This window comes from Amyelois transitella, chromosome 3 (assembly GCF_032362555.1).
Source record: "Amyelois transitella isolate CPQ chromosome 3, ilAmyTran1.1, whole genome shotgun sequence".
Classification (NCBI taxonomy): domain Eukaryota; kingdom Metazoa; phylum Arthropoda; class Insecta; order Lepidoptera; family Pyralidae; genus Amyelois; species Amyelois transitella.
The window spans coordinates 9,946,531-9,969,276 of NC_083506.1; the positions used below are offsets into that span (position 1 = coordinate 9,946,531).

The window sequence follows — 22,746 nt, forward strand, 5'->3', positions numbered from 1 at the left end:
TTATGTACAAACTTCATTCATTTCATTTTACTTTTGCGGCAGATCTTCGTCTTGGATTGGAGTTTTGCGAGATTGATTAACGTAGTACAAAAAATAGTTTTCATAAATTCTAGTGAATTTGCACGGCGAAAACATTGTTAGTTTTAGTTAAAAATTAAAATTTCTTAAAGCTACAATATGCCTAAATTTCACAAGGTGGATATTAACAAGACAGAATGGATAGTGCCAGAACGATACCAATCTTTAACACCTGTAGGATCAGGCGCTTACGGTCAAGTTTGGTATGTATTTATTTAGGAAGTATTGTAGGCATTTTGCCAGTATTTATTTTTGTTATTCAAAGTCTATTATATGATTTTCTATAATGTAGTGTATGTTGCAATAGTGCAATGGCCGAGTTGCGTGGGCGGACTGGTAAAGGTATGTCTATTTTGCCTACAGCGCCGCTGTGGATACGCTGCATAATATGAAAGTTGCCATCAAGAAGTTGGCGCGACCTTTCCAATCAGCGGTACATGCAAAGCGGACATACCGTGAGCTTCGCATGTTGAAGCACATGAATCATGAGAATGTTATTGGTAGGTGTTTTATTTGTAAATTATAGTATATACTATTATAAAGGCGAAAGTTTGTATGGATGTTTGTTACTCTTTCACGCAAAAACTACTGAACCGATTACCATGAAATTTGGTATGTAGGTAGCTGAAGACCCAGAATAACACATAGGCTACTTTTTATCCCAGAGTTCCCGCGGGATTGATAGGGTTTCCATGCGGACGAAGTCGCGGGCGGCCTCTAGTTATAGTATATATTAGAGTTGAGTTGAGTTTACATGTTAATTTAAAATATCAACAATAAATTGAATGGCAAATGTTTATGTCAATCTATTGATTGATAGTTGTTCTGATAAAGATATTATGTCAACATATAGATTTAGTGGAATCTAAAGTTATCAATGTTATGGATTAATTTATGTTAATAAACAACACAATTATAAATTGTCTTTAATGCAGATAATTTGTTTCAATTACATTAACTTTTTCTCTTAAATCCACAGTTCTTATTTGAAAAAAGGTATTCTGGTTTGTTATTATAAATATTTTACTATTAGTTATGCATAAATAAGCTCTCAAGATTTCTAATTACATAGCTAGTAATAGATTATAAAAAAATCCTATTATTATTTACATAGGTTTGCTGGATGTGTTCAGTCCCGAGAAAACAATAGAAGAGTTCCAGCAGGTATACCTGGTGACGCACCTGATGGGTGCGGACTTGAACAACATCATCCGCACACAAAAACTCTCTGATGACCATGTGCAATTTCTAGTCTATCAGATCCTACGGGGATTAAAGTATATTCACTCAGCGGGTATTATACACAGGGTATGTTTTCTTGTAATAATGTAGGTACATCTCTGATCCAGGTATATAATCAATCACTGATTTTGCAAAGAACATAGAAGTATCAATTGGGGAAATACATTGATGAGATAAAGGTCTATCAATATCAACAAGAAAAAGTTGGTATTCATTATATATTTTTAAAAATATACTGGGTGTGATGAAGCAATAATAGAAAGATAAGAATTTAAGAAAAATGGCTGTTGTAATTCTACATGTGCTTAACTCCAGAACTATTGTATGGGCTAGTTAAAATGTTTCTGTATGTTAACAATGTAAAAATAAAATGCATCAGTGTTACAAATGGCCAAGAAATTTTGAGTAAATGTGTTATCACTTGAAGTAATATGACTTTAAGAATCTCACACTTAGGAATAAGCCTATAAATTTGAGATTCTTCTTCTAGGTGATGGGCTTGCAACCTGGCACTAATGAATCTCAACTCTACCATTAAGACAAACACCTGAACTTGGCCTATCAGTCTTTTCAAAACTGTTGGCTCTGTCTGCCTCGCAAGGGATATAGAGTATAGTATAGATATCTGTAGTAATCCAAGAATTGTTTTATTTCTAGGATCTTAAACCCTCAAATATTGCAGTCAATGAAGATTGTGAGCTGAAAATATTAGACTTTGGTCTAGCCAGACCCACTGAAACAGAAATGACTGGCTATGTAGCCACAAGGTATTTATTTATTTTTATTAAGATTATAAGTTCATAGCTTGTTATACCCACCAAATAACTAAATAGTTCCACCTACTACCTAAGTTTTGTGTATACCGAAAAAGAGCAGATTGTAGAGTCTCAATATCAAACAATTTAACTTTATTAAATGCTTTTCCACTTCTGGTCATGACTAGACATGACTTGCATATAAATTAATAAATCCTTGATTACACTTTCTAATAATCTGTTAAGAATGTCTTACAATGCATTTACCTGTCTTACAATGTATTTGTCAAGAATGAAAAAAAATATCACAAACATTATTTTACGTAACTAGCGACTATCACTCTGTGAATCCTGTTCCAATGATCAGTTCATTGCAAAACTATTCAGAAGGACGGAGATAAAATATTCGTATGTAATGGACATGTTTAATACCTGTATTATTTATAGAAACATGATCACACACATGACGTCCTTGCCGAAAGGGTTTTTGAGAGCATATAAGTGATCAGCTGTAAAAGGTTATGGCACATACGAGTATTAATGTTTATCTTTCAGTTGCCTAAAACATACATTTATATTGATGTTCCACAGCATTAGATCTTTTTTCTCTACTATATCACCTTTTTTATCAAACAAATATATTGTTAACAAACAATTCCCTAACAGATGGTACAGGGCCCCAGAGATCATGCTGAATTGGATGCACTATAACCAAACAGTTGACATATGGTCAGTCGGTTGCATCATGGCTGAACTGCTGACTGGCAGGACACTCTTCCCGGGCACTGACCGTATCCTTTCCAGTTGATGTTGTCTCTAAATGTTGTTTATCTTTGTAATACTCGGCATATAAGTTGAATCAAAATGGCGGCCAGCCATACGTGTCTCATATTTTCCCTCATCAACTTATGTGCCCATTGTACAAGTTATGAAAAATATATTAAGTGTATATTTTATCATATATGTATAGTATATTTTATCTGTTGAATCAACAATTGTGCATTGTGTTTTTAGTAAAAAGTTGATATTGATTATAAATCAAATAGTTCTGAGGTATTAAATTAATAAACATTGATTTGCTACTCTATTTGTATCACCATAAAGTTCGTTTCACAAAATTCCTATTTATTCTAGATCAGACAGATAAAAAATACGCACAATACAGCACGAAAACGTACCTGCATGTTTGATAAATTGCCTTATTTTCATATTTCAGCCATCTTTCAGTCTATGGTATTCCATTTATTGTATGTTAGCATTATAATAGCTTGTAATATGACCTTGTTGGCTTTCAACCTTAATGGACGAGACAGATATCCATCAATTGAATTTGATCATGGAAGTCCTCGGTACACCGCCACAGGAATTCATGGCCAAGATTTCCTCGGAGTCTGTAAGTAGATAAAATTCCTTTGCGTTTTGATACATGATAATTTTATTAGTACTTTTTATCGACTATTTGTGTTTGTTTTGCATGCATAACGCAAGATTTGCAAAATTTTTTGATATCCTTTTTTATATAGAAACCTTTGGAGATTCTGATATTTAATCCTTTAATTTTACCCCTTATCTTTATAACTAGCTGTGCCCGCGACTCCGTCCGCGTGTAATAGTTATTTTGGGCATCATTGAAGCCCTCAAGTTTTTTTTTCACATTTTCCATTGTTTCTTCGCTCCTAATAGTTGCAGCGTGATGTAACATAGCCTAAATCCTTCCTCGATAAATGGTCTATTCAACACAAAAAGAATTTTTCAATTCAAACGAGTTCCTGAGATTAGCGCGGTCAAACAAACAAACTCTTCAGCTTTATGATATTAGTATAGATTACAGCACAAAATTGAGATGTTAGTAGATTTAGTACAAGTTTTAACACCCGGAGTTAAATACGGGCTTTCTAACGGCAGTCTTCAAGAAATAATTCTTCGCTAACTGGTTTCATATGACGAAAACAAAACCGTAACCAGTTACAATTAGCATTTTAAATAACAGGTATATCCAATACATATTTTTTATGATCTAGCGGTATGCATGCAGATCCATATTATCTAGGTTCAGAAAATGGATTATTTTCCTGTAATAAAGCTTCGCATTAACATGCTTTCGTTCTGTGGATATGTCTATATTGTACATAGTTACGTCGCTTGTGTAAGTTTGGTGCTTGTGTAACCTTAACATTTGTGCGTCAGATATTGATCACCTCACAAGGATTTTGTTTTTGTGCGGAAATCCTGAGCAAGAGACTATTGATAAGATCATTAGTGAAGAGGTAAGCTATATAACAAACGCAATTAAAATTTAACACACAAATGCTGGCAGTTGACACAAATATAATATTTAAAAAAACTAAATTTCTTTCTATTGAAACAGAGCACTAGGTGGAGGTCAGTGAAACCGAGTGACGATTACAAACACTTTAATTACATATTCACTGGCAGTTAACAGAAAAATTACAATAAAAAATACTAAATTATATCTGTATATTAAAAAGAGTGATGATTTCAAACGCTTTACTAGTCCACATTAAACAATTTTGCAATTGAATGAATTATAACTTTATACCGCTTATGGGTTTCTTGCATAATAATTTAATGAAAACGTGTACATAATAGAGCGAATATTGATCAATGAATAGTTTAATACGACATTGCATTTATCAGGAAATGCAAAGAATGCGGCAGGCCGCATTCTCCAACACAGTCTTAGTCGGCTTCAATAAACTATTAATAAGATGTAGGAATTATTGGGAATGATCTAAGTGGCATGTTAGATGCATCCGATATTTTACCATGGTGGCAGTTGAATAAAAAGATTTATGTAAATGTTACGTCCATTGCATAAATGTAATGTATGTATATTCACAGTAATGATCGTTTGACTTTGTTACTTGAGTGAGCGTCATGCTTTATTTACGTGTTGTTATTGTACGTGTTCTTGTTTTGTATAGGGTGGTTGTTCCGTCATCATAGGACTCTTTATGAAACTTTAAAACATATGTAAAACTTTTCAAAGCTTCTATAATATTTAGGTGTTTTATAACGGCAATTATTTTAATAAGTAGGTACTTAATAGCAGTAAAAGGGTTAAAAAAAACAATGAACAGCGGTCCACAACATGTTGATATGGAGAAATCCGCGTGTTTATTTCATTGCACACAAAATCATGTAGTAATAAATAAATTCTTTATTTTTTCTCCATATAGATTTGATACTATACTGGATAGCGATATATATAAATACCGGATACTGGGATGTTATTGAACCGAAAATATGTTTTCAGTTTTTAGGTCTCCCATTCATTAGGTAAGAGTACATACAATTCCAGCGGGAGCAGAAATAAGCGGGATTTTTCGTTTCACTTGGGAACCGCGGGTGAACTCTAGTGAGTGTATGAATAGGTCCTATGGTATTTAAAATTTAATAAAGTGTAAGAAATAAATTTCCTGCTGCAGGCTAGAAATTACATCAAGAGCTTGCCTCGGCTGAACAAGCGGGACTTCCGCGAGGTGTTCCGCGGCGCCAGCCCGCTCGCCATCCACTTACTAGAGAGAATGTTGGAGCTTGATGCTGATAAGTAAGTTTACTTTATGTGAATAAGAAAGATGATTCGTGGTCTTAAAGTGGTTTAAAAATGTTATATGCATAAACTAATCTTGCTAAAATAAGTTTAATTGTAAACAAATATTTTGTTCTCTCTCGTAAATATGAGAGCCAAGCCCAAACCGAAACCACTGCACTAATTTATAGAAAATTTGAAATCTGTTATGTGCCATTGTTTTTGATTTCTTCTTTCATATTAGCAACGAAAAGTTGGTAGTTATTTTATTTTACAACATATCTTAACAAAATTCTTACTATTATCACTTAACGTATTATTATGATATAAGCATGCCCTACATGAGTAGATGAAAAACTGTTTATTATTTTTGTGAAACGTTACACTATTTTAAACATCCATGTTTGACAAATTATACGATTATGCCTCTCTTTAAACTTCACGGTACAGTAGAGTACGGAGATATATGCCTTTTCACCTTTCGCGGCTTCATTGTTGTCGTCGAAATTTCAATAAAACTATGAATCACCTTTGTATTGAAATTCCAACCATATGTGCATATATTAATAGTTATGAGCTCTAATATATAATTAGTTTGTCAACAGCTGATTGTACTTGTTCAGGTGAAGGTTGGCACGCAATTCTTTTTATTTACTTGCTATTGTCGGTAAAAGTACGAACAAATAGACCAATCTAAGGAAAAAAAATTGCTCAGTCTGATGAGAATAGCTGGCAAACTTTTTCACGAAGCTTGATAAGGTCTTGTTTATTTGCTTTTTCTAACATTTTGGTTATTCGATGTGATAGAAAGAGAGAGATGATAAGTCAACAGTGAACAATGGGCCAGACCTTGGCAGACCAGATAAAAGTCATTTGAATTTGAATCCCGGCCGAACAATTAAGAACTGAACTTTTTTTAATTGGCCTTGCTCTTCGATGTTTATTTATATAAGTATTTATTATAAATTATAGTATCGTTGAGTTAGTATCTCGTGACACAAGTCTCGAACTTACTTCGAGACTAACTCAATCTGTGTCATTTGACCCGTTTAGAACTATTTAACTATTTTGAGAATAAAGTTATCCACTTCTGCATCCTAGGCGAATCACGGCTGAAGAAGCTTTAGCGCACGAATATGTGGCCCAGTACGCGGATCCGACCGACGAGCCAGAGTCCACGGCCTACGACGAGAGCTTCGAAGACATGGAGCTGCCCGTCGACAAGTGGAAGGGTGAGCCTTATGTCAATAGCCTTAAGGTTGTACAAACAATACCGCAGTGCATTTGTGCGCCTTAAGATTTCACCGACGGGCCAGAGTCCACGCCCTACGACGAGAGCTTTGAAGACAAGTGGAAGGGTGAGCCTTATGTCAATAGCCCTAAGGTTTCTCCTGTACAAACAATACCGCAGTGCATTTGTGCGCCTGTAAAAAGATTTCACCGACGAGCCAGAGACCACGCCCTACGACGAGAGCTTCGAAGACATGGAGCTGCCCGTCGACAAGTGGAAGGGTGAGCCTTTTAATCACCATGAAGTCATCAGTTGAAGTCATCTGCAGGTCACCTAAATATTTCTACCTTGAAAGCGGGATATTACTAGTCTATTTCTACGACCTTAATAAGAATAAGGGTAATGTTAATGACCCTTATTCTAATTAAGATACTTCACGCGCCAATACCTAGCAGTATATTTTTGCTTTGTATATTTGTGTGCCGAGTGTTTCCCGGCTGTAGAATAGGACTAGTCCATCTATTTCCCATGGATGTCGTAAAATGCGACTGATTCTTCTTTTAGGCGACGGGCTAGCAACCTGTCACTTTATATGAATCTCAATCCTATCAGTAAGCCAAACAGCTGAACATGGCCTATCAATATTTTTAAGACGATTGGCTCTGTCTACCCCGCAAGGGATATAGACGTGATTATATGTATGTATGTATATTTTTGCCAGATAATTTTGTTAAGAATGTGCAAATATATGCAATTTCGAAAGCATAAAAAATAAACCCATTATTTCGTTTTCAGAGTTAGTGTGGAAAGAAGTAGTGGAGTTCAAACCTCATCCGCAGCATATGAGCACCGTCGTGGAAGTGAACCCGTTATAATCAACAGTAACCCCCAGTCTACATTCATGAAACAGTCACGTAATTGTGAACTAGTCTGCAGCACTAATTGCAACCACATAAAATAAGTACATATAACATGGTATTTTAGGCGATTAAGGCTGTCTGTCGAAGAAGCGAGGGAATATTGACCAATAGGATTGTTGAACGGAGATTTTATGCAATCCTGTTGGTCAATATTTTCTCGTATCCCCGCTCCCCTTGCCTAGATACACGTGAATGGACAGGTAGCCTACTAACACGAGTATTCAAAGTTATGGTTGGATTTTTAAAATGTCAACTAGGACACAATTTTATGAATTCATCATTCGACCGACAGCTTGGTACCTTTCGCCAGTAATTTGGGTATTCAATACGTTTTAAAATTGCTCTACTTATAACTTGTGTGATTCTGCAGATCTCAATGACTTTAATGGCTTTTTTTTTCTTTTTACAAATACCTACATAACGGTATAGCTTTTGTTTCTTCATCAAAACTGAACGATCAATTTCATGCTCAAATTAATTAAAGTCTTACATTCACACGAAGTACGAACCCACGCAAAAAAAGCAATATGAAATAAATATTTTTCAGGGAAGTGCAATTAGTGCATAGATAATGTTATCTCGATTACGATGTAGGACGTAAATTCACGCGTATACTTTGATAACTTGATTTGCGTGATGATAAAGTAGGTATATATACCTATCCTTCTTATAAAAGTAGTAAGTATGCTATGATCTTTATTTTTTCGAAGTATACATAATAGTATAACTAGTTTTCAGGCGCTATATGGAGTAGCTAAACGGATTTTTATCGCTTTGCCTTTGGACAATGGGTTTACATAAATCGATATTTATTTTATTGTATTTTCAATAAGATCACGTAAACATTAAATTGTATTGTATATCAAATATATTAAATTTATTACGTGAAATAATTATTTCAAGAAAAAAAAACCATTATTATGTAAGTATTTATAGCTTATTTTATTGATAGTATACGTGGGTTGATTAATTTCGAGGTAAGAGTATTATTTTCAATCAAAATCACATGCTTTCGAACGAAGATCACTCTTAGCGGTTTTATTATTACCACGTTAAAAATTGCATCCTAAAAGGGAAATCAATAAGAAATAGCTATTGATTTCCCTTTTACGTACAATCATAAATGTTTTTTAAATTTTAAAATATTCTTTTATCTTCTATAAGTTTATGAATGTGACTGCCTAGCCTTATGTGTTATGCTGAATTTCACTAGATTTTGTATAATAATCCTGTCCTATATTATGCAAGTTTACATACAAATCATGTAAATGTTTTGTTTTTAACAAAATCATCTTAATTCAAATTAGTTTAAAAATTCTCTAATATCTTTTACTATTTAAACATGCATCTTTATATCAAATATTGAGAAAATATTGGTGCTTATAAATGATTTGCTTGGTTTTGTGATTTTAACTGCCCTAATAAATTTGAACAGTTTTGGCCACTCAGTTCAAAATCTTGTTCGTTTGAAACTCGTCTAGTTTTCCATAGTAGCCATTAGGTAAGGCCTAAAGAGCAATATTTAAGTGAAGCCGGTCTTTATTGTACCAAAATATTAAACAAAAACCTATTTGTACCCGTAGTGTAAGGTCTTCTATACCGTCCATCTATATGTGGCGTTCATTTTTTTGCTCAGATTTTTCGCGTGAGCTATATGTTTGTGTGTTGAATAGAATTATGTATGTACAAAATTTTTATCATGTTTATGAAGCTTAGGAGATTTATCTAGTGTGGACCTTATTTGTGATTGACGTGTGTAGCACACCAGTAATAGAAAGATTGCTTAATAAAATTAAGTAAGAGGTGGAATAGTTTGTAAACCGCCTTATTACCCCGCAATGTTGTTGCCTTATCATGTTATATAATTAAGCGCTTTAATCTTGGAGGAAGAAAATAATATACCTGGCGATTTACGTTATTAAGTGCCTGCATTGTAATAACTGGATTTTTTAAAATGTCTAATGTTAACGCAGTGGATTGAAAGCTTTGACATATTGTAAGTTAAATTTTGATTTAATTTAAAGGAAACAATTTTATTTATAAGTTCTAAAACTAAGATCAGGCCCATAATTGCAATTTTACTAATGTGAATGTTATGATATTTTCTATAATAGTAATTTTACACATTACTGAACAAGTGATGCGTGAATGTATAATCAAAATAATAAGTTTTACTTTTTTTCAAATCGCATAATTATTTAATATTCATGTGTTTTAATTTCTCCCGAGATAAAATCGCTTTTATCAACTAGGTATATGAAGACAGCACAAAGTACATCTGTAGCCATAACGTGTAAACGCGTTACCATCGCATATAATGTGTATTGTTACCTAACATTGTAAGATATGCCGATGTATAGAACTTGATTTCGAATTATAATTAATAAATAATAATGGTTTTAAAAAATAAATAAGATGTACAGCTTGGCAAAACGTGCCTCAAACTGATATGGTCTTATTAAACGAAAATAAAATTTATACATTATTTCGGGGTTATACGATAAAGATTTCATGTTTCCACTTGCTTATACTCATTTCTTTCTTATTTCTTTTTTAATTGTCTATGACATTATTACTTTTTTAAATTAAGTTCAATCTGCACCACTTCAGTCCCCTTTTTGTCAAGTTGTATTCGTATGTACAATATTTAAATACGATTACCAATCAAGTTCTGTATTCGACGAATTGTAAGTTATATTTTATGGAAAAAAAGAGAAAATATATTGCAATAATATATAAATATTTACTTTTATTTCTTATTTCCATTACGCAAATGACAGTATTTCCAATTGGGGTTTGTAAATGAGAGACAGTATTATTGAATATTGTACATTTATTACAAACCATTCCAGCCACGGTAACATGCCATAAAGTACTTATTGTTCTTCAAGGACATAATTCGTTCATGATTGGTTACAAAAAGGAAGCCTACAACAAACCATTCATATATCGTACAGTCAATTGCATAAAGCATTTCTTCGAATCTAATTTACCCAAAGCAGATACATATGATAATTTATATGGACTGATTTGTAATGTAGGTACCACTGGTCTAGAAAGGTTACCTACCTCAACGATAATCAGAAAAGTATAATCCTTTTCTATGAAGCCTTTTTTGTATAAATATTTAAGATTTGATTTTGTTAATGTGCTTTTGGCTGTACAATGTATTTTAATTCATATTTACATTTAAAATAAGTCTTTCAATAAACAGAAAAATATGCAAGGAAGAAACAAAAAAAAAGGCTAGAAACACTTTACATTTGTCGTAGTACATTGTGAACACAAGGCATGCCTTTAAAATTTTTTGGCAATAAATATAAAATGTTTTCACAATTTTAAGTATACAACATAAGTAGAATTAAAACAATATTTAGAACCCGCCTTGGTAAAATGGTAAAATGTGCAAGTAATGAGTATGGTTCAAATCCTACCTCGGCCACGTCCCACCAAAGACTCATCTACATAGGATTTATGTACATTAGTTTGAGTTAACCGATGCTCACTAAAATGAGGGAAATCATCGTGAGGAAACCGGCGTGACTTAGGTTCCCCTGCAAAGGTTGTGGAGGTCAGACGAGATTCGCTTCGTGTAAAAACCTGACTAACCCAATTCCGGATATATGGTTAAAGGCGAACCCCGGGCTCCTCTCCGGAGTGGTGACGAAGTAACCGGGTCTGACGCCAGAAGGAAGAAGACATCTACATTTCCTGTAAATAAGAACTTATCACACGCAGTTTTATTTTTTGAATTCTATCGACTATTTATGAGATTTCTATCTGGAAACATTACGTGTTTTCTAGTTGTAGCGTCAGTCGCTTTATAGAAGAGTATCGCTGGCGAACCAATCACTGTGTCATCGACGGACTCTTTGGCGCAGCGGTAGTGCGCGTTGAGTGTGACATTTGAGGTCCCGGGTTCGAATCCGGGCTCATTATAAGAAATTAACTTTTTCTTATTGGCCTGGGTCTTGGATGTTTATCCATATAAGTATTAATTATCAGTAAAATATAGTATCGTTGAGTAAGTATCTCGTTACACAAGTTTCAAACTTACTTTGATGCTAACTCAGTCTGTGTAGTTTGTCCCGTATATATATATTTATCACTTTTTATATTCGCTTGCCGCCGCATGCCGCTTCTTTCGCCATCCTGTGCACGTCTTTTAACTGTTTTAATAAGTACACAGACCGGAGACTATTCCCCTTCTTCTATTCGTTAATCCACTCTGGAGGTAATTTAAATATAACTTTTGATAGCCAATTTCATGATTGGCTAGTGGCAAAAATTATGCTAACAAATAATAAAAGGTATGCCTGGTTCATTAATAAACTGTAATCAATATTTCAATTTAAATTATTATATAATTCAAATACACTACAAACATTAAAACAAATCATTAATTTCGCCGAAATTACAAGATATAAACCACAGAACCAATCTGTTGGTATTTCCTTAGAACCTATAAGCACGCTACTGGTACTGTGTGGAATCATAAACGACAATATTGTTCTAAAACTTAAGCAGACTGTACACTGCAACTATCTCTCATAATTTTACAATAGGAATCAATAGTATTCCTTATTTAAATATGGCGTCAAATCACAAGGGTTGGTCGCTGTTTTAAATGCCGCTTATGCTAGCTCACTTACACACCGTAAAGTCAGCAAACATCATCGAACCAAATAAATATCAACATGTGACTGTCTACCGACAGTTCCTCTTTTCTAACCCATGAGTTAACTACACATCGAGAATCAACAGCCTTAAAAAGAAACTCACTTGACATCTTAGGTATGGTATGGTGTAAGTGAGCTATATAATAATTACTACGAACTAAACTTCCTATTGTGAACGCAATTTATAAAAATACTTCAACAAATGAAAGTACAATATATATTTTTATACAAACAAAAGATCATCATGTACAATTAATACAATAAATATTCCGAATCCAATTCAAGAAACATACAAACATGTTTATACACGGCTGTGCCAGCAGTTGCATTCCCGATTTGGTTTTCTGGCACTTGTAATATTTTTTATTCTACATATCACATTTCAGTAGCAGTGGCGGGCTACAAGTAATGAAATGTTTTTTGCACTGATAAATTCAGAGGAAGGTCATCACAGTCTGAATCTGTGTAGTCATTTGTTGCTACGGCTACAGAACTGGACTGCAGTTCAGGTAAATCCACGTCTAACGGAGGCGTACTGCTGGGATTGACAGAGGTAGAGTTAGGATTAATCACAGCACTACTTAATGACGTCGAACTCGAACTTGGCTCTTCTAACGTTTTCTTATTAATTACATTTACAACACTTTTCAGTCTTTTATTCTCGCGGCTCGAACGACTCGAGCGTCTTCTTTTGCGGTCGCTCCGACTTTTATGGCTATTAGACGTGCCACTAGTACTAGGCTGCTCTTCCGTGACTGGCGGCCGTTCTTCTGGAGCACCAGCTTCGGGCAAAGCATGTTTCTTTGACGATTTAACACCTTTCCCCGAACTAGTTTTACGTTTACTCTTTTTATCTTTATCTACCCCAACCTTATCTTTACGTGGACGCGAAGTTCGTTTTTTACTTTTCTTTTTTTCTTTAGAGGCGGTCTCCCTGCGGCTCTTTCTCTTAGTTTTCTTTTTGACAGGTCTACTTCTTCTGTCGTCACTGGATAGGGAGGACGAGCTGGAGTAGTCGGTGAAGAGGGCTTCGCTCGACGACTTGGAGGAGGGGGTGGTGGCGGTTCCGGAGGACATGCTGTCGCTGGTGGAGTTGCCGAGTTGGGCCAGCTGCGGCAGCCAGGGCTCGCGCGGCGGCTCGGGCGTGGAGCGCCACGTGTCGCTGGTGGTGGCGGTGTCGCCGGAGCGCCGCCGCCGCCGCGAGCGCGGCCGCGGCCGGTACGTGCTGTCGTTGTCGCTGGAGTCCTCGTTGGCCGCCATGTGCCGTTTGAGGATCAGCTTGACGAGCGAGCCCGCGCCGGGCTCCTGCTCCGCGCTGGGAGCCGGCTGCGGCGGCGGCGTGGTGTCCTGAACTATCACGTCGCTATCCGAACCGAGCAAGTCGACGACTTCCGGCGTTCGGTCTTGCGGTGGTTTGATGTAGCCTACGACCATCACTTCGGATGAGTCGTCGTCCGTATCAGAATGCGATATGGTCTCGATGGGAATCACGCTCGGCTCCGCTATGTAATTATGGGGATAAACGGGCTGTGGGACTCTAGAAGGGCCGGCTACTCTAGAGGGGCCGGGAGGAGCCTCCGCGGGCTCTGAACTCGACACCATAACGATGTCTGAATCAACACTGGCGTCAGATTCAGAGCTGGAAATTACTTCGTTGATCATGGTAGATATTCTGGTGTCTGTGGTGTACTGGACGTTGCGGTCGTAGCCCGTCATATCGTAAGGTGTGGAGGCGAAGCAGTATAGCTCGTGGAGAAAATGTTCCGTTCTATCTCTAAAATAAGGCTGCACAGCGGCTCTAAATTCTGGTGAGTTGATGTGGTACTGCGGAAGTAATTCTAATATACGTGTTATCACATATGAAATGTGTCCTATATTTTCATTCAATAAGTAGTGGAGTTCTCGATTGAGCCAAGGCACTAATCGATGCATCTGGGTGTCATTGTACCTTTAATAAAGAGAAATTTGACTTAAGCAAGTAGATATTTTATCACCTTAATCTTTTACTTAAAATTAAAATGTCATTATAAAAAAAATCAATTAAGAAGCAAAATCCTACTAACTATAGTTATGACGACTGATGAAATTATTCCTCCACTTGTCAAATACTTTCTTTAGTAAAATTATAATTTTGATACAGTAAGCAGGTTCATTTATTTACAACTAGCTAGGTTCAATTCTATTCGGTATCATACCTGTAGAACTGAGGCGAGCAGTCCCTGAACCGGCCGGTGAAGTCGGGCAGCGGCCTGGCGTACAGGTTGTGCCTGTACACGGTGCGCCGGAACGAGCCGGGCGAGCGGCGCCGCGGCCCGCGCGGGGGCAGCGGCGCCGCCGCCTGCAGCAGCAGCTGCTGGATCGCCAGCGAGTCGCGACGCGGCAGTGTTAGCGTTGTCCTGAAAGACGATATCGTCCTATGTCTTAATGGTGACAAAAACATATACATACATATAATCACGTCTATATCCATTGCAGGGTAGACAGAACCAACAGTCTTGTTAAGACTTGTTAGGCCATGTTCAGCTATTTGGCTTTAAGATAGAATTGAGATTCAAATAGTGACAGGTTGCTAGCCCATCGCCTAAAAGAAGAATTCCAAGTTTATAAGCCTACCTCTTAGTCGCTTTTTACGACATCCATGGGTAAGAGATGGAGTGGTCCTATTCTTTTTTGTATTGGTGCCGGGAACCACACGTCATGGTGATAAAAACTATTGATAATTTTCCGTCATCAGGTTATACTAGCATATTTTTTGGTAGCAATTGTTCGAATATCTGGGTACAAACAATATTAATTTGACTCATCTGCTTCATTGAAGGTGCAGGTCAATTGTGCATATGATATGACAGGTTCCAGTTGCTGACTGTTGCATCTACTGTTTCACTGATATATTAGTCTACTTAGGACAATATGTTGGTAAAAATTTATATTTATTATAGCAAACCAGACTTAATAAATATCCTCTCATCTTTGCATGTTAAATTGGTTTTACATATGTGGAACATAAAGTCTGCTTCTAAAATCATCATCCTGGCTTTAAATAGTCTTAGTTGCGTCTAACTTTGTAATAAACATAGTAACTTAGGCCAGCATGGACATAGTTAATCACTAAGTTACATGAAAATTCAAGTTCCCTCAATATTTTTACTTCAATCAATTAACTTAAATCTGAGAATCAATTGACATTCAAACTAAATAAAGTTACTCCCTAACTCCCATGTCCAGTGCAATAGGTGTTCACAACAAATTACAAAAATAAGCAAAGAAAGAACATGATACCTGTATCTAAAGCGCCTTGTGGCTTGTGTTATCGTATTGTCAATATCAAATCTAGCGATGGTGTCCTCTTCCGTCTCCCTCTGTTCCACCATATACTCCTCATATTGATGATTAGAACGCACATTGTGAATGATTGATTTAAAGTTCTGCTTGCATAAGGGACACTCTGCTTTGACCTACAAAAATAATCAAATGGGTATTTACATTAAAAACTAGTCCAATATTGATAAGATTTAAATGATAATCACAGTGAAAAATGTGGAGATAAATTGCACACTTGAGAGGCAAGTTCTCATTAGTCATTACCTAAGACTGCATTACTTATACTAAAAATCATGAATCCAAATATGCTTTTTTTCGTATGATGTTTTAAATTATTCAATCAATATGATCCCAGGTGCAGTCATCAACATTAGTTCTTCAATTATCCAGTATACAGCTTAGCAATGAACAGTAAATTTGAAGAATGAATGTCTAGTGTAATCAACTTGATAGGAGATCAATATTCTTTGACTATCAATAAAATAATTTATTTATAAAAACAATATATAATCAGACAGACACATCAAACTTATAACACCCCTCTTCCTCCATCAGGGGTAAAAAAATTACTTACTTTACTCCATGTGAGAAGACACGTAAAGCAGAATTGATGTAGACATGAGTCTGTGAAGGATTTGTTCTTGCAGGTGCCTAAACATATTGCACAGTTGGGCGGTGGCGAGCCCCGGCCACTTTCATGTTGTGGGCTGCTGTCTTCACTCTTGACACTATTTGGATTGGCTCCTGAACTGTCATCCTGAGCCACTGGCGATACTGTCTCCATATTAAGATCAATCTGAATTAAAAAAAATGATTGTTAATTTGCATTAATACAACACAGTACAAAATATTAATTAAAATATAATTAGTGCGACATTACACACAGCTCTTGGCTTCAACTGATGTTGACTTAGCAATGTCTTTCTCTTCTTCTTTTAACTTCACTTTTACTAACAATAACTGTTGTTGTAGTCTTTTTCTGCTTGCACACCTGTTAACCTTCTCCATAATTTAAGGGTGGAAGCCGTAATTTATAAAGGAAAGATAAAACTGTATACCAATATGAATGTAGATGAAGCGAATGAAGTGTGCAGGGATTGTGGCAAGTGGAAAGATGTGGTCTCTGCCTACCCCCCTGGGAAAGAGGTGTGATTTATGTGGTGTATGCATTTACCAACCCCTTTTAGTACTTTTTTCAGGCACATCCTACAAATCCTCAGGGGGAGTAGACTATTTTACATTGCAAATTGCAAGGAATTAAGCTATTTTAACAATAGTTATTTTAGCTTGGTACTCACTTTGTCAATCTGTTGCGAAGAATTATTATATTAGATATTGCATAATATTGTGAAATGAAATATTAAATATTTCTAGACTAGAAATGGAAAATATCATAGTGAAAATAAAGCACACCATAAGTTTCACATTACAGCCTCAAAGAGATAAGATTCAAGAAATTAGTCTATTCATCATCATTATATCCATACACAAATCACTTCTAGCAGATCTATGCCAAGTAGTGAAATAAAACAGGTTAATTAAAAATAAAAATATTTATGTACCTGAAGAGAATGAATAGACTGATCTCTCAAAACATCAGTTAGATATACGATTCTAAATAAAGAGTTTATGAGGGTTGGTGAAATGAAATGAATAAAAGATGTTGCATGTTTTCTTAAAGTTTTTTACCACTCACACAGAGTTTCAACCCTACTCTGTGCCTTTCAGAAACCATTCAGCTGAATACTATATGTGGACATAATTGACAAGTATAAAGACTGTAGAGGTAAAAATACATGTCTAGGTGTTACTATAGTAGTACATAACATATAACATATTTGACATAAAATCAAACATCAAAATACTGCTACTTATTCTCCTACTCACCCATTCTCTAAATAGACTTTTCTTTCTTTTAATTTTATATTACAATTATAACAATCGTACAGATTCCTTTCATGAGGTGTCCCCAAATAAAATAAATAACTTACTACGGTCGTATTACTCTGTAACGTTGTCACCGAGGGAAGACACCTGTATTTTTTCAAACCATAGGTCTAAATCAGATTTGTTTTACCTACCTCGCGTCAGAATCCGGTGGGATTTTAGCTGCTGTTACTGTTATCAATTTCGTTCTTGCATGGTCAATGTGCGTGATCTTGACAGATTTCCATAGGGAACTGACGTGCGTGACGAGATGAGAACAAAAACTAATTTTCCCAGATAAACATTTCTAATGGCACTATTATTTTAACTCCGTTGTGAAATTATTAATATCATCGATCGTAAACATCAGCATCAAATCAATACCATGCAAAAAATATCACGTAAATTATGTTTAAGACGTCCATCAACAACTCAACCAAACACCCTTCAAACACCATATTTTTTGAATGAATGAAAAAAATTTAACCAAATCAAGCAATAGTCTAGAATGACAGCTAGTCTAGTGATGAGAAATACTAAGATAAAAATTGAATTCAGACTCTAATGAAGATTCGGTTTTCTGTATTGAAAAATAATAATTTGTAATATGATTTAATTTACCAATAAATATGTAATAAGAAATAATTAGAAAATGAACTTAAGCGCTAAACTTACAAGTAGTATTCTTTCGGATGATGGTTATCGTAACCAAGAAGTCACTATCTCTTATCTCGCACTGGCACTACATTAGAAAAAATGTGAAAATATGTCACTGTCAATTTGAGAAATTAGATCCAAATTTTGACAGTTTAATAATTCTTGGGTTTTTTTGGGGTGTTGTTATCTAATATTTTCAAAGAATAGAAATGGGTTTATTAAAAAAGGTATGTGACGTATTAGGATAAAAGGTTTATAAATTAAACAATGCAAATTCATAATTTAATAATTATGATTACAGACTACTGGGCTAACTGGATTAGCCGTGGCTGCCAATCCACACCATACCCTTGGTGCACTTTATGGCAAGATTTTAAGAACTCTGCAGAAAATGCCAGCCGAAGCAGTCTACAGAAAATACACTGAGCAAATTGTCCGTGAGAGAGCTGCAGTGCTTACTCAGGTATTTCTCAACAGGTTTCAAAAGCTAGCTCTCAATTGAAATGAGAAAGTCTACAATTTTTTTTATTTAACTTAAAAACTTTCAGACCAGAGATGTTTTTGAAATTGAGCAGCGAATCAACTGTGGTCAAGCTGAAGAACTAATAATCCAGGCTGAAAATGAACTAAATCTTGCTAGAAAAATGTTGAACTGGAAACCATGGGAACCGCTCATTGCTAAGCCACCTAAAGGACAATGGGATTGGCCACCAGCAAAGAATTAATTTGATATTTTTCAATGTGTCATTCATTATAGTTGTTATGTAATAAATAGTCATAAATATTTAATGTGTTCATACTTTTTGTTAAATATGCTACATCTTATAAGTTAACACACAAAAACATGCAGTGTGTGGACCACATGATTTTGTGTGTATAGTTCAGATGTTGGATGATGAAAGTTCTAGATTCATTTTAAATGTGTTGTTGAAAAAAAGACATTATTTTTCATAACATTTATTCTTTCTATAAATAATAATATAATACATAAAATTGATAATAGAGTTCCTTATATGAAAACGAAAATGTTTGTGCTACATAGTTCATGCAAAGTTCATGTAATATTGAACATAATAGAATGTGAAGAAATAATAGAAAATATAAATAAATATGAAATTCAGTTTTGACAAAAAGATAAGTAAAGAATTCTATAGGTACTATTTAACAATTAATTTAACAATTAATATCAAAATGATAGTAGATATATACATATATATAGTTGAAGAAAGCTGTAAAAAAACAAATGTATAGCAACACATTGGTGTTACAAGCTTGTTGTCAAAAAATCAAAACAGTAGCTTCTATAATTAAATAAAGTACAGCTTAATAGAAAATATCTTGTAAATGCATATTTCGTAAAAAATGGTATCTTAAAAGCTATCCTACAAAATCTTGAAATAATCAAGACTGATAGAATAATTGGTTGCCTAAATATTTCTTGTTCTATTCTCTTTGGCTGAACTTTAGGTAGTGTGATCTGGTTTATTTCTTTTATAAATACATAGTCTTATTACTACACATGTTTCATATTAGGCCATTTTTATCTTCACTTCATTTTATTCTTCTACATTAATTCTGCCCAGTATGTTAAAAATCAAAGTATTTTTACTTTCATATAAAATGTGTGTTTTAAAATCTATTTGGCACAGTGCATTATTCCCATAATATGTGCAATAAATATATTTTAATAATATCAATTCTTAGAATTTCATGCCTCAAACTGATGTAACAAGATATACCCACAACCAATTAATATATTTCTAATATTTATTACATGCTTAACAGTAAAATCATAGACAATCACAGATTTAAAACAAGAGAACAGTATTTAACTACTAACCCAGTTTAGCATAAATTATTTAAGTAAGTTAAAAATTCTTTCTTAATATTTTAAAACTTTTAAATAGACACAGAAACATGTTTATTTTATGTCTAACATTAAGTACCCTTTAGTATTTCAGGACAATAACTTGAAATTAGTTGGTAATGTTCATACTTATAATTCAAGCCACTTTCCCATAGGGATAGGCAAAGATTACATCTTTCCACTTGTTACTTTCCCAGCATAATTCTTGCTTCATCCTCTTTCATAGCTCTGTTCATGCAAGCTCATCAGTTTCGGGTAATCTAGAATGACCTTTTTCCAGAATGCCTCTGATCTGGTAAATTCCAATTCAATACAATCATTGAAAATGTATCAGTATTAACTAACTTTCCTAAATATAACTGAAGGTGTAATGTTCTGATATACACAAACTTATAGGACACAAATTGTAAACAGATTTAAGTCAGCTTATTATATGAACTTACACTAACTATAAATTATTCCATCATAATATTTTTTATTAATATTGAGTGAGTGCAAAGAGCTCTATTCATTCAAACTGTAAATTAATATTATTTATTATGACAATTGAAAGTTTTGTAAAGTTTGATCAAAATTTCATTAACGACAGTCCTCTCAAATGAATGGTAACTCACTAGTGAAACAAATCATAAATAGGTATTAATTTTGTACAATTCTGCAGAGTATAAATATATTGAGTAAATGCATCAAAGAAGTTATTTGTCATAAATAAAAATTCTTACATAGTACAATAAATACTTATTTGAAATCAATATCATGCAACACTTTAGAGGAAAATATATTACGCATAGCATTAGGTAAACCATCATTTACAAGAATATTAAGTAATGCAAATTCATCAATTAAACTTGTATGTCTTACCACGTTATAAATTTGTTTTTTGATAGCTGTTGTTAGTGGTGAAAAGTTTTGAAAGATTGATCTTAATAAATAAATATAAGTGCAACATTAACACATCAACTTGAAGAATAAACAGACCATATTTTTACAATATACACAATGTGAAGGTGAATTTCTCTTACTCATTTTAAAAGGAAATGTTTATCCAATGTTATCATTATCATTAAATTAGTAAAGTCACAAACAACAACAGCAAATAATGTAAAAAGTAAACTTTGTTTCCAATAGAGAAACATTTTCATAAAATATTTGACCCACAGAAATTAACTGCATCCAACTCAAAATGTCATGATTTAGTTATGTTAAATTATGTTGATGTCACTCCTTTTCTAGCTACTAATAGATTTAGTACTGGGTGCTTCTTTATGTAACTAACTGCTTTTTTATGTGTCACCATAGTAAAATCATATCCATTGCATTGCAATATCTTGTCATGCATTCTCAAACCAGCTTTTGCAGCAGGACTACCTTCATGTACCTCAGTTACATAAATACCCTGGAAACGTGAATTATATATAATTATTATTTTTAAATAACCAATGAGCACTTGTGCACAGTACAAAATGAACACTTACATTATCTGTATACCCCTGAGGGCTTTTACGGTAATCTTGGTCGATTCCACCACCAATTTTAAATCCACATTTCATGACTTCACGGCCCTCAGAGTCAACACCGGCCTCCTTTTGAAGTGTTATAGGTATCTGTTGAAGTTAAAAAATTGTATATCAGAAAATATTCAAAAAAAATATTAAACGGGGAGTGGTCACAACACATACACTTAGACATTCCATTGCCGTGCCGGCCTGGTGCTGAAAAGCCATTTTCGCCATGGTGGAAAATTTAATTTAAACACTTAGATAAAAAATAAATAAGTTGCAACGGCAACAACGCAATAAATTTATTAAACACAAACTGACTTGTTTGACGAAGACAACAAACAAAGTCTTTCCCTTGTTTTTTTAATGGGCATAAACTAAAGAAATTGACAGATTGATTTTTAGGCTAATAAGCTTAGGATCACTGGCATGGGGTTCTTGATACAATCATTGTAGATCTTAATCTAAGTTGGCGACGGACTACAACGCCACCCTTGTCAGTCGAGATGCTGGATCCAGGCATTGAAATACCTAGTCGCATGTAATTACATGGTCAGTCGGTTAGTTGTGCACTGCTTTTAATTACCGAAAGTCGGGTTGGGTTGGTGCAACCGAAATCCTACGAAGTCGCAGGCGCGATGCAAGAGCCTTTCGACATCATTGAAAGCTTAAGAACGTCAACAGGGTATAAATTTGTCTTAACATTTTTATTTTCATTTTACTTCAGATAAACCAAAGAGACGGACAGAAAGAGTGGATAAGTCTTTTTAAGGTTCGAGAATAGACCCCAGCAGGAACTTCGAAATTACGTTCAGGAGGCTTACCACAACCTTTTATAGAACCGTTCAAATATTAAGGCAGTTTATTAGCAGGCCTGCTCAAAACTCCTACCATGACGTCTTATAAGGTGAACGGTTTAAGCTGAATGATGAACGGTTATTTTGTCTATGGCTCAATGTGGAGATGTCAATAAAGAAACGTTCAAACCTCTAATAAAAATAATAATACCATAATAATA

General features: G+C 34.6%; 4 protein-coding genes across 6 annotated transcripts; 2 read left to right on the forward strand and 2 right to left on the reverse strand.

The window, feature by feature from the left end:
- Nucleotides 1–7: 7 nt before the first annotated feature.
- On the forward strand, nucleotides 8–10,519 carry LOC106140152 (mitogen-activated protein kinase p38b). Of its 3 annotated transcripts, XM_060947561.1 has the most exons (10): nucleotides 8–281; nucleotides 442–578; nucleotides 1,193–1,386; nucleotides 1,978–2,087; nucleotides 2,742–2,866; nucleotides 3,389–3,468; nucleotides 5,525–5,646; nucleotides 6,730–6,886; nucleotides 7,013–7,140; nucleotides 7,655–10,519. In XM_060947561.1, the coding sequence occupies exons 1-10, from the start codon at nucleotides 178–180 to the stop codon at nucleotides 7,818–7,820; spliced, it is 1,323 nt and encodes a 440-aa protein (XP_060803544.1). In that variant the 5' UTR covers nucleotides 8–177; the 3' UTR covers nucleotides 7,821–10,519. The 3 variants fall into 3 exon arrangements, with proteins under 3 accessions (XP_060803544.1, XP_013197155.2, XP_060803555.1); XM_013341701.2 differs by lacking the exon at nucleotides 7,013–7,140 and having other exon boundaries at nucleotides 6,730–6,860; XM_060947572.1 differs by lacking the exons at nucleotides 8–281; nucleotides 442–578 and adding an exon at nucleotides 935–1,074.
- On the reverse strand, nucleotides 9,417–18,162 carry LOC106140185 (E3 ubiquitin-protein ligase Topors). Its single transcript, XM_013341748.2, has 5 exons — nucleotides 17,861–18,162; nucleotides 16,354–16,575; nucleotides 15,738–15,913; nucleotides 14,654–14,854; nucleotides 9,417–14,406 (listed from the first exon to the last, which is right to left on the reverse strand). The coding sequence occupies exons 2-5, from the start codon at nucleotides 16,561–16,563 to the stop codon at nucleotides 12,858–12,860; spliced, it is 2,136 nt and encodes a 711-aa protein (XP_013197202.2). The 5' UTR covers nucleotides 16,564–16,575; nucleotides 17,861–18,162; the 3' UTR covers nucleotides 9,417–12,857.
- Nucleotides 18,163–18,464: 302 nt separating this feature from the next.
- LOC106140174 (NADH dehydrogenase [ubiquinone] 1 alpha subcomplex subunit 5) lies at nucleotides 18,465–19,146 on the forward strand. The gene is made up of 3 exons (XM_013341734.2): nucleotides 18,465–18,589; nucleotides 18,664–18,825; nucleotides 18,911–19,146. The coding sequence occupies exons 1-3, from the start codon at nucleotides 18,572–18,574 to the stop codon at nucleotides 19,085–19,087; spliced, it is 357 nt and encodes a 118-aa protein (XP_013197188.1). The 5' UTR covers nucleotides 18,465–18,571; the 3' UTR covers nucleotides 19,088–19,146.
- LOC106140173 (tax1-binding protein 3 homolog) lies at nucleotides 18,938–22,096 on the reverse strand. Its single transcript, XM_013341733.2, has 3 exons — nucleotides 21,909–22,096; nucleotides 21,705–21,833; nucleotides 18,938–21,625 (listed from the first exon to the last, which is right to left on the reverse strand). Exons 1-3 carry the CDS (start codon nucleotides 21,960–21,962, stop codon nucleotides 21,437–21,439), a joined length of 372 nt encoding a protein of 123 aa, XP_013197187.1. The 5' UTR covers nucleotides 21,963–22,096; the 3' UTR covers nucleotides 18,938–21,436.
- Between the last annotated feature and the right edge of the window lie 650 nt (nucleotides 22,097–22,746).

Excerpts from the sequence above, each read along its gene's own strand:
- LOC106140152 (XM_060947561.1), top strand. The coding sequence starts at position 178 with ATGCCTAAATTTCACAAGGTGGATATTAACAAGACAGAATGGATAGTG. Across the intron at positions 2,088-2,741 it reads ACTGGCTATGTAGCCACAAG|ATGGTACAGGGCCCCAGAGA; the intron begins GTATTTATTTAT and ends ATTCCCTAACAG. Across the intron at positions 5,647-6,729 it reads TTGGAGCTTGATGCTGATAA|GCGAATCACGGCTGAAGAAG; the intron begins GTAAGTTTACTT and ends TCTGCATCCTAG.
- LOC106140185 (XM_013341748.2), bottom strand. The coding sequence starts at position 16,563 with ATGGAGACAGTATCGCCAGTGGCTCAGGATGACAGTTCAGGAGCCAAT. Across the intron at positions 15,914-16,353 it reads GTCTTCTCACATGGAGTAAA|GTCAAAGCAGAGTGTCCCTT; the intron begins GTAAGTAATTTT and ends TTATTTTTGTAG. Across the intron at positions 14,407-14,653 it reads TGCTCGCCTCAGTTCTACAG|GTACAATGACACCCAGATGC; the intron begins GTATGATACCGA and ends TCTTTATTAAAG.
- LOC106140174 (XM_013341734.2), top strand. Across the intron at positions 18,826-18,910 it reads GAGCTGCAGTGCTTACTCAG|ACCAGAGATGTTTTTGAAAT; the intron begins GTATTTCTCAAC and ends AAAAACTTTCAG.
- LOC106140173 (XM_013341733.2), bottom strand. The coding sequence starts at position 21,962 with ATGGCGAAAATGGCTTTTCAGCACCAGGCCGGCACGGCAATGGAATGT. Across the intron at positions 21,834-21,908 it reads CGGCAATGGAATGTCTAAGT|ATACCTATAACACTTCAAAA; the intron begins GTATGTGTTGTG and ends TAACTTCAACAG. Across the intron at positions 21,626-21,704 it reads CTCAGGGGTATACAGATAAT|GGTATTTATGTAACTGAGGT; the intron begins GTAAGTGTTCAT and ends TCACGTTTCCAG.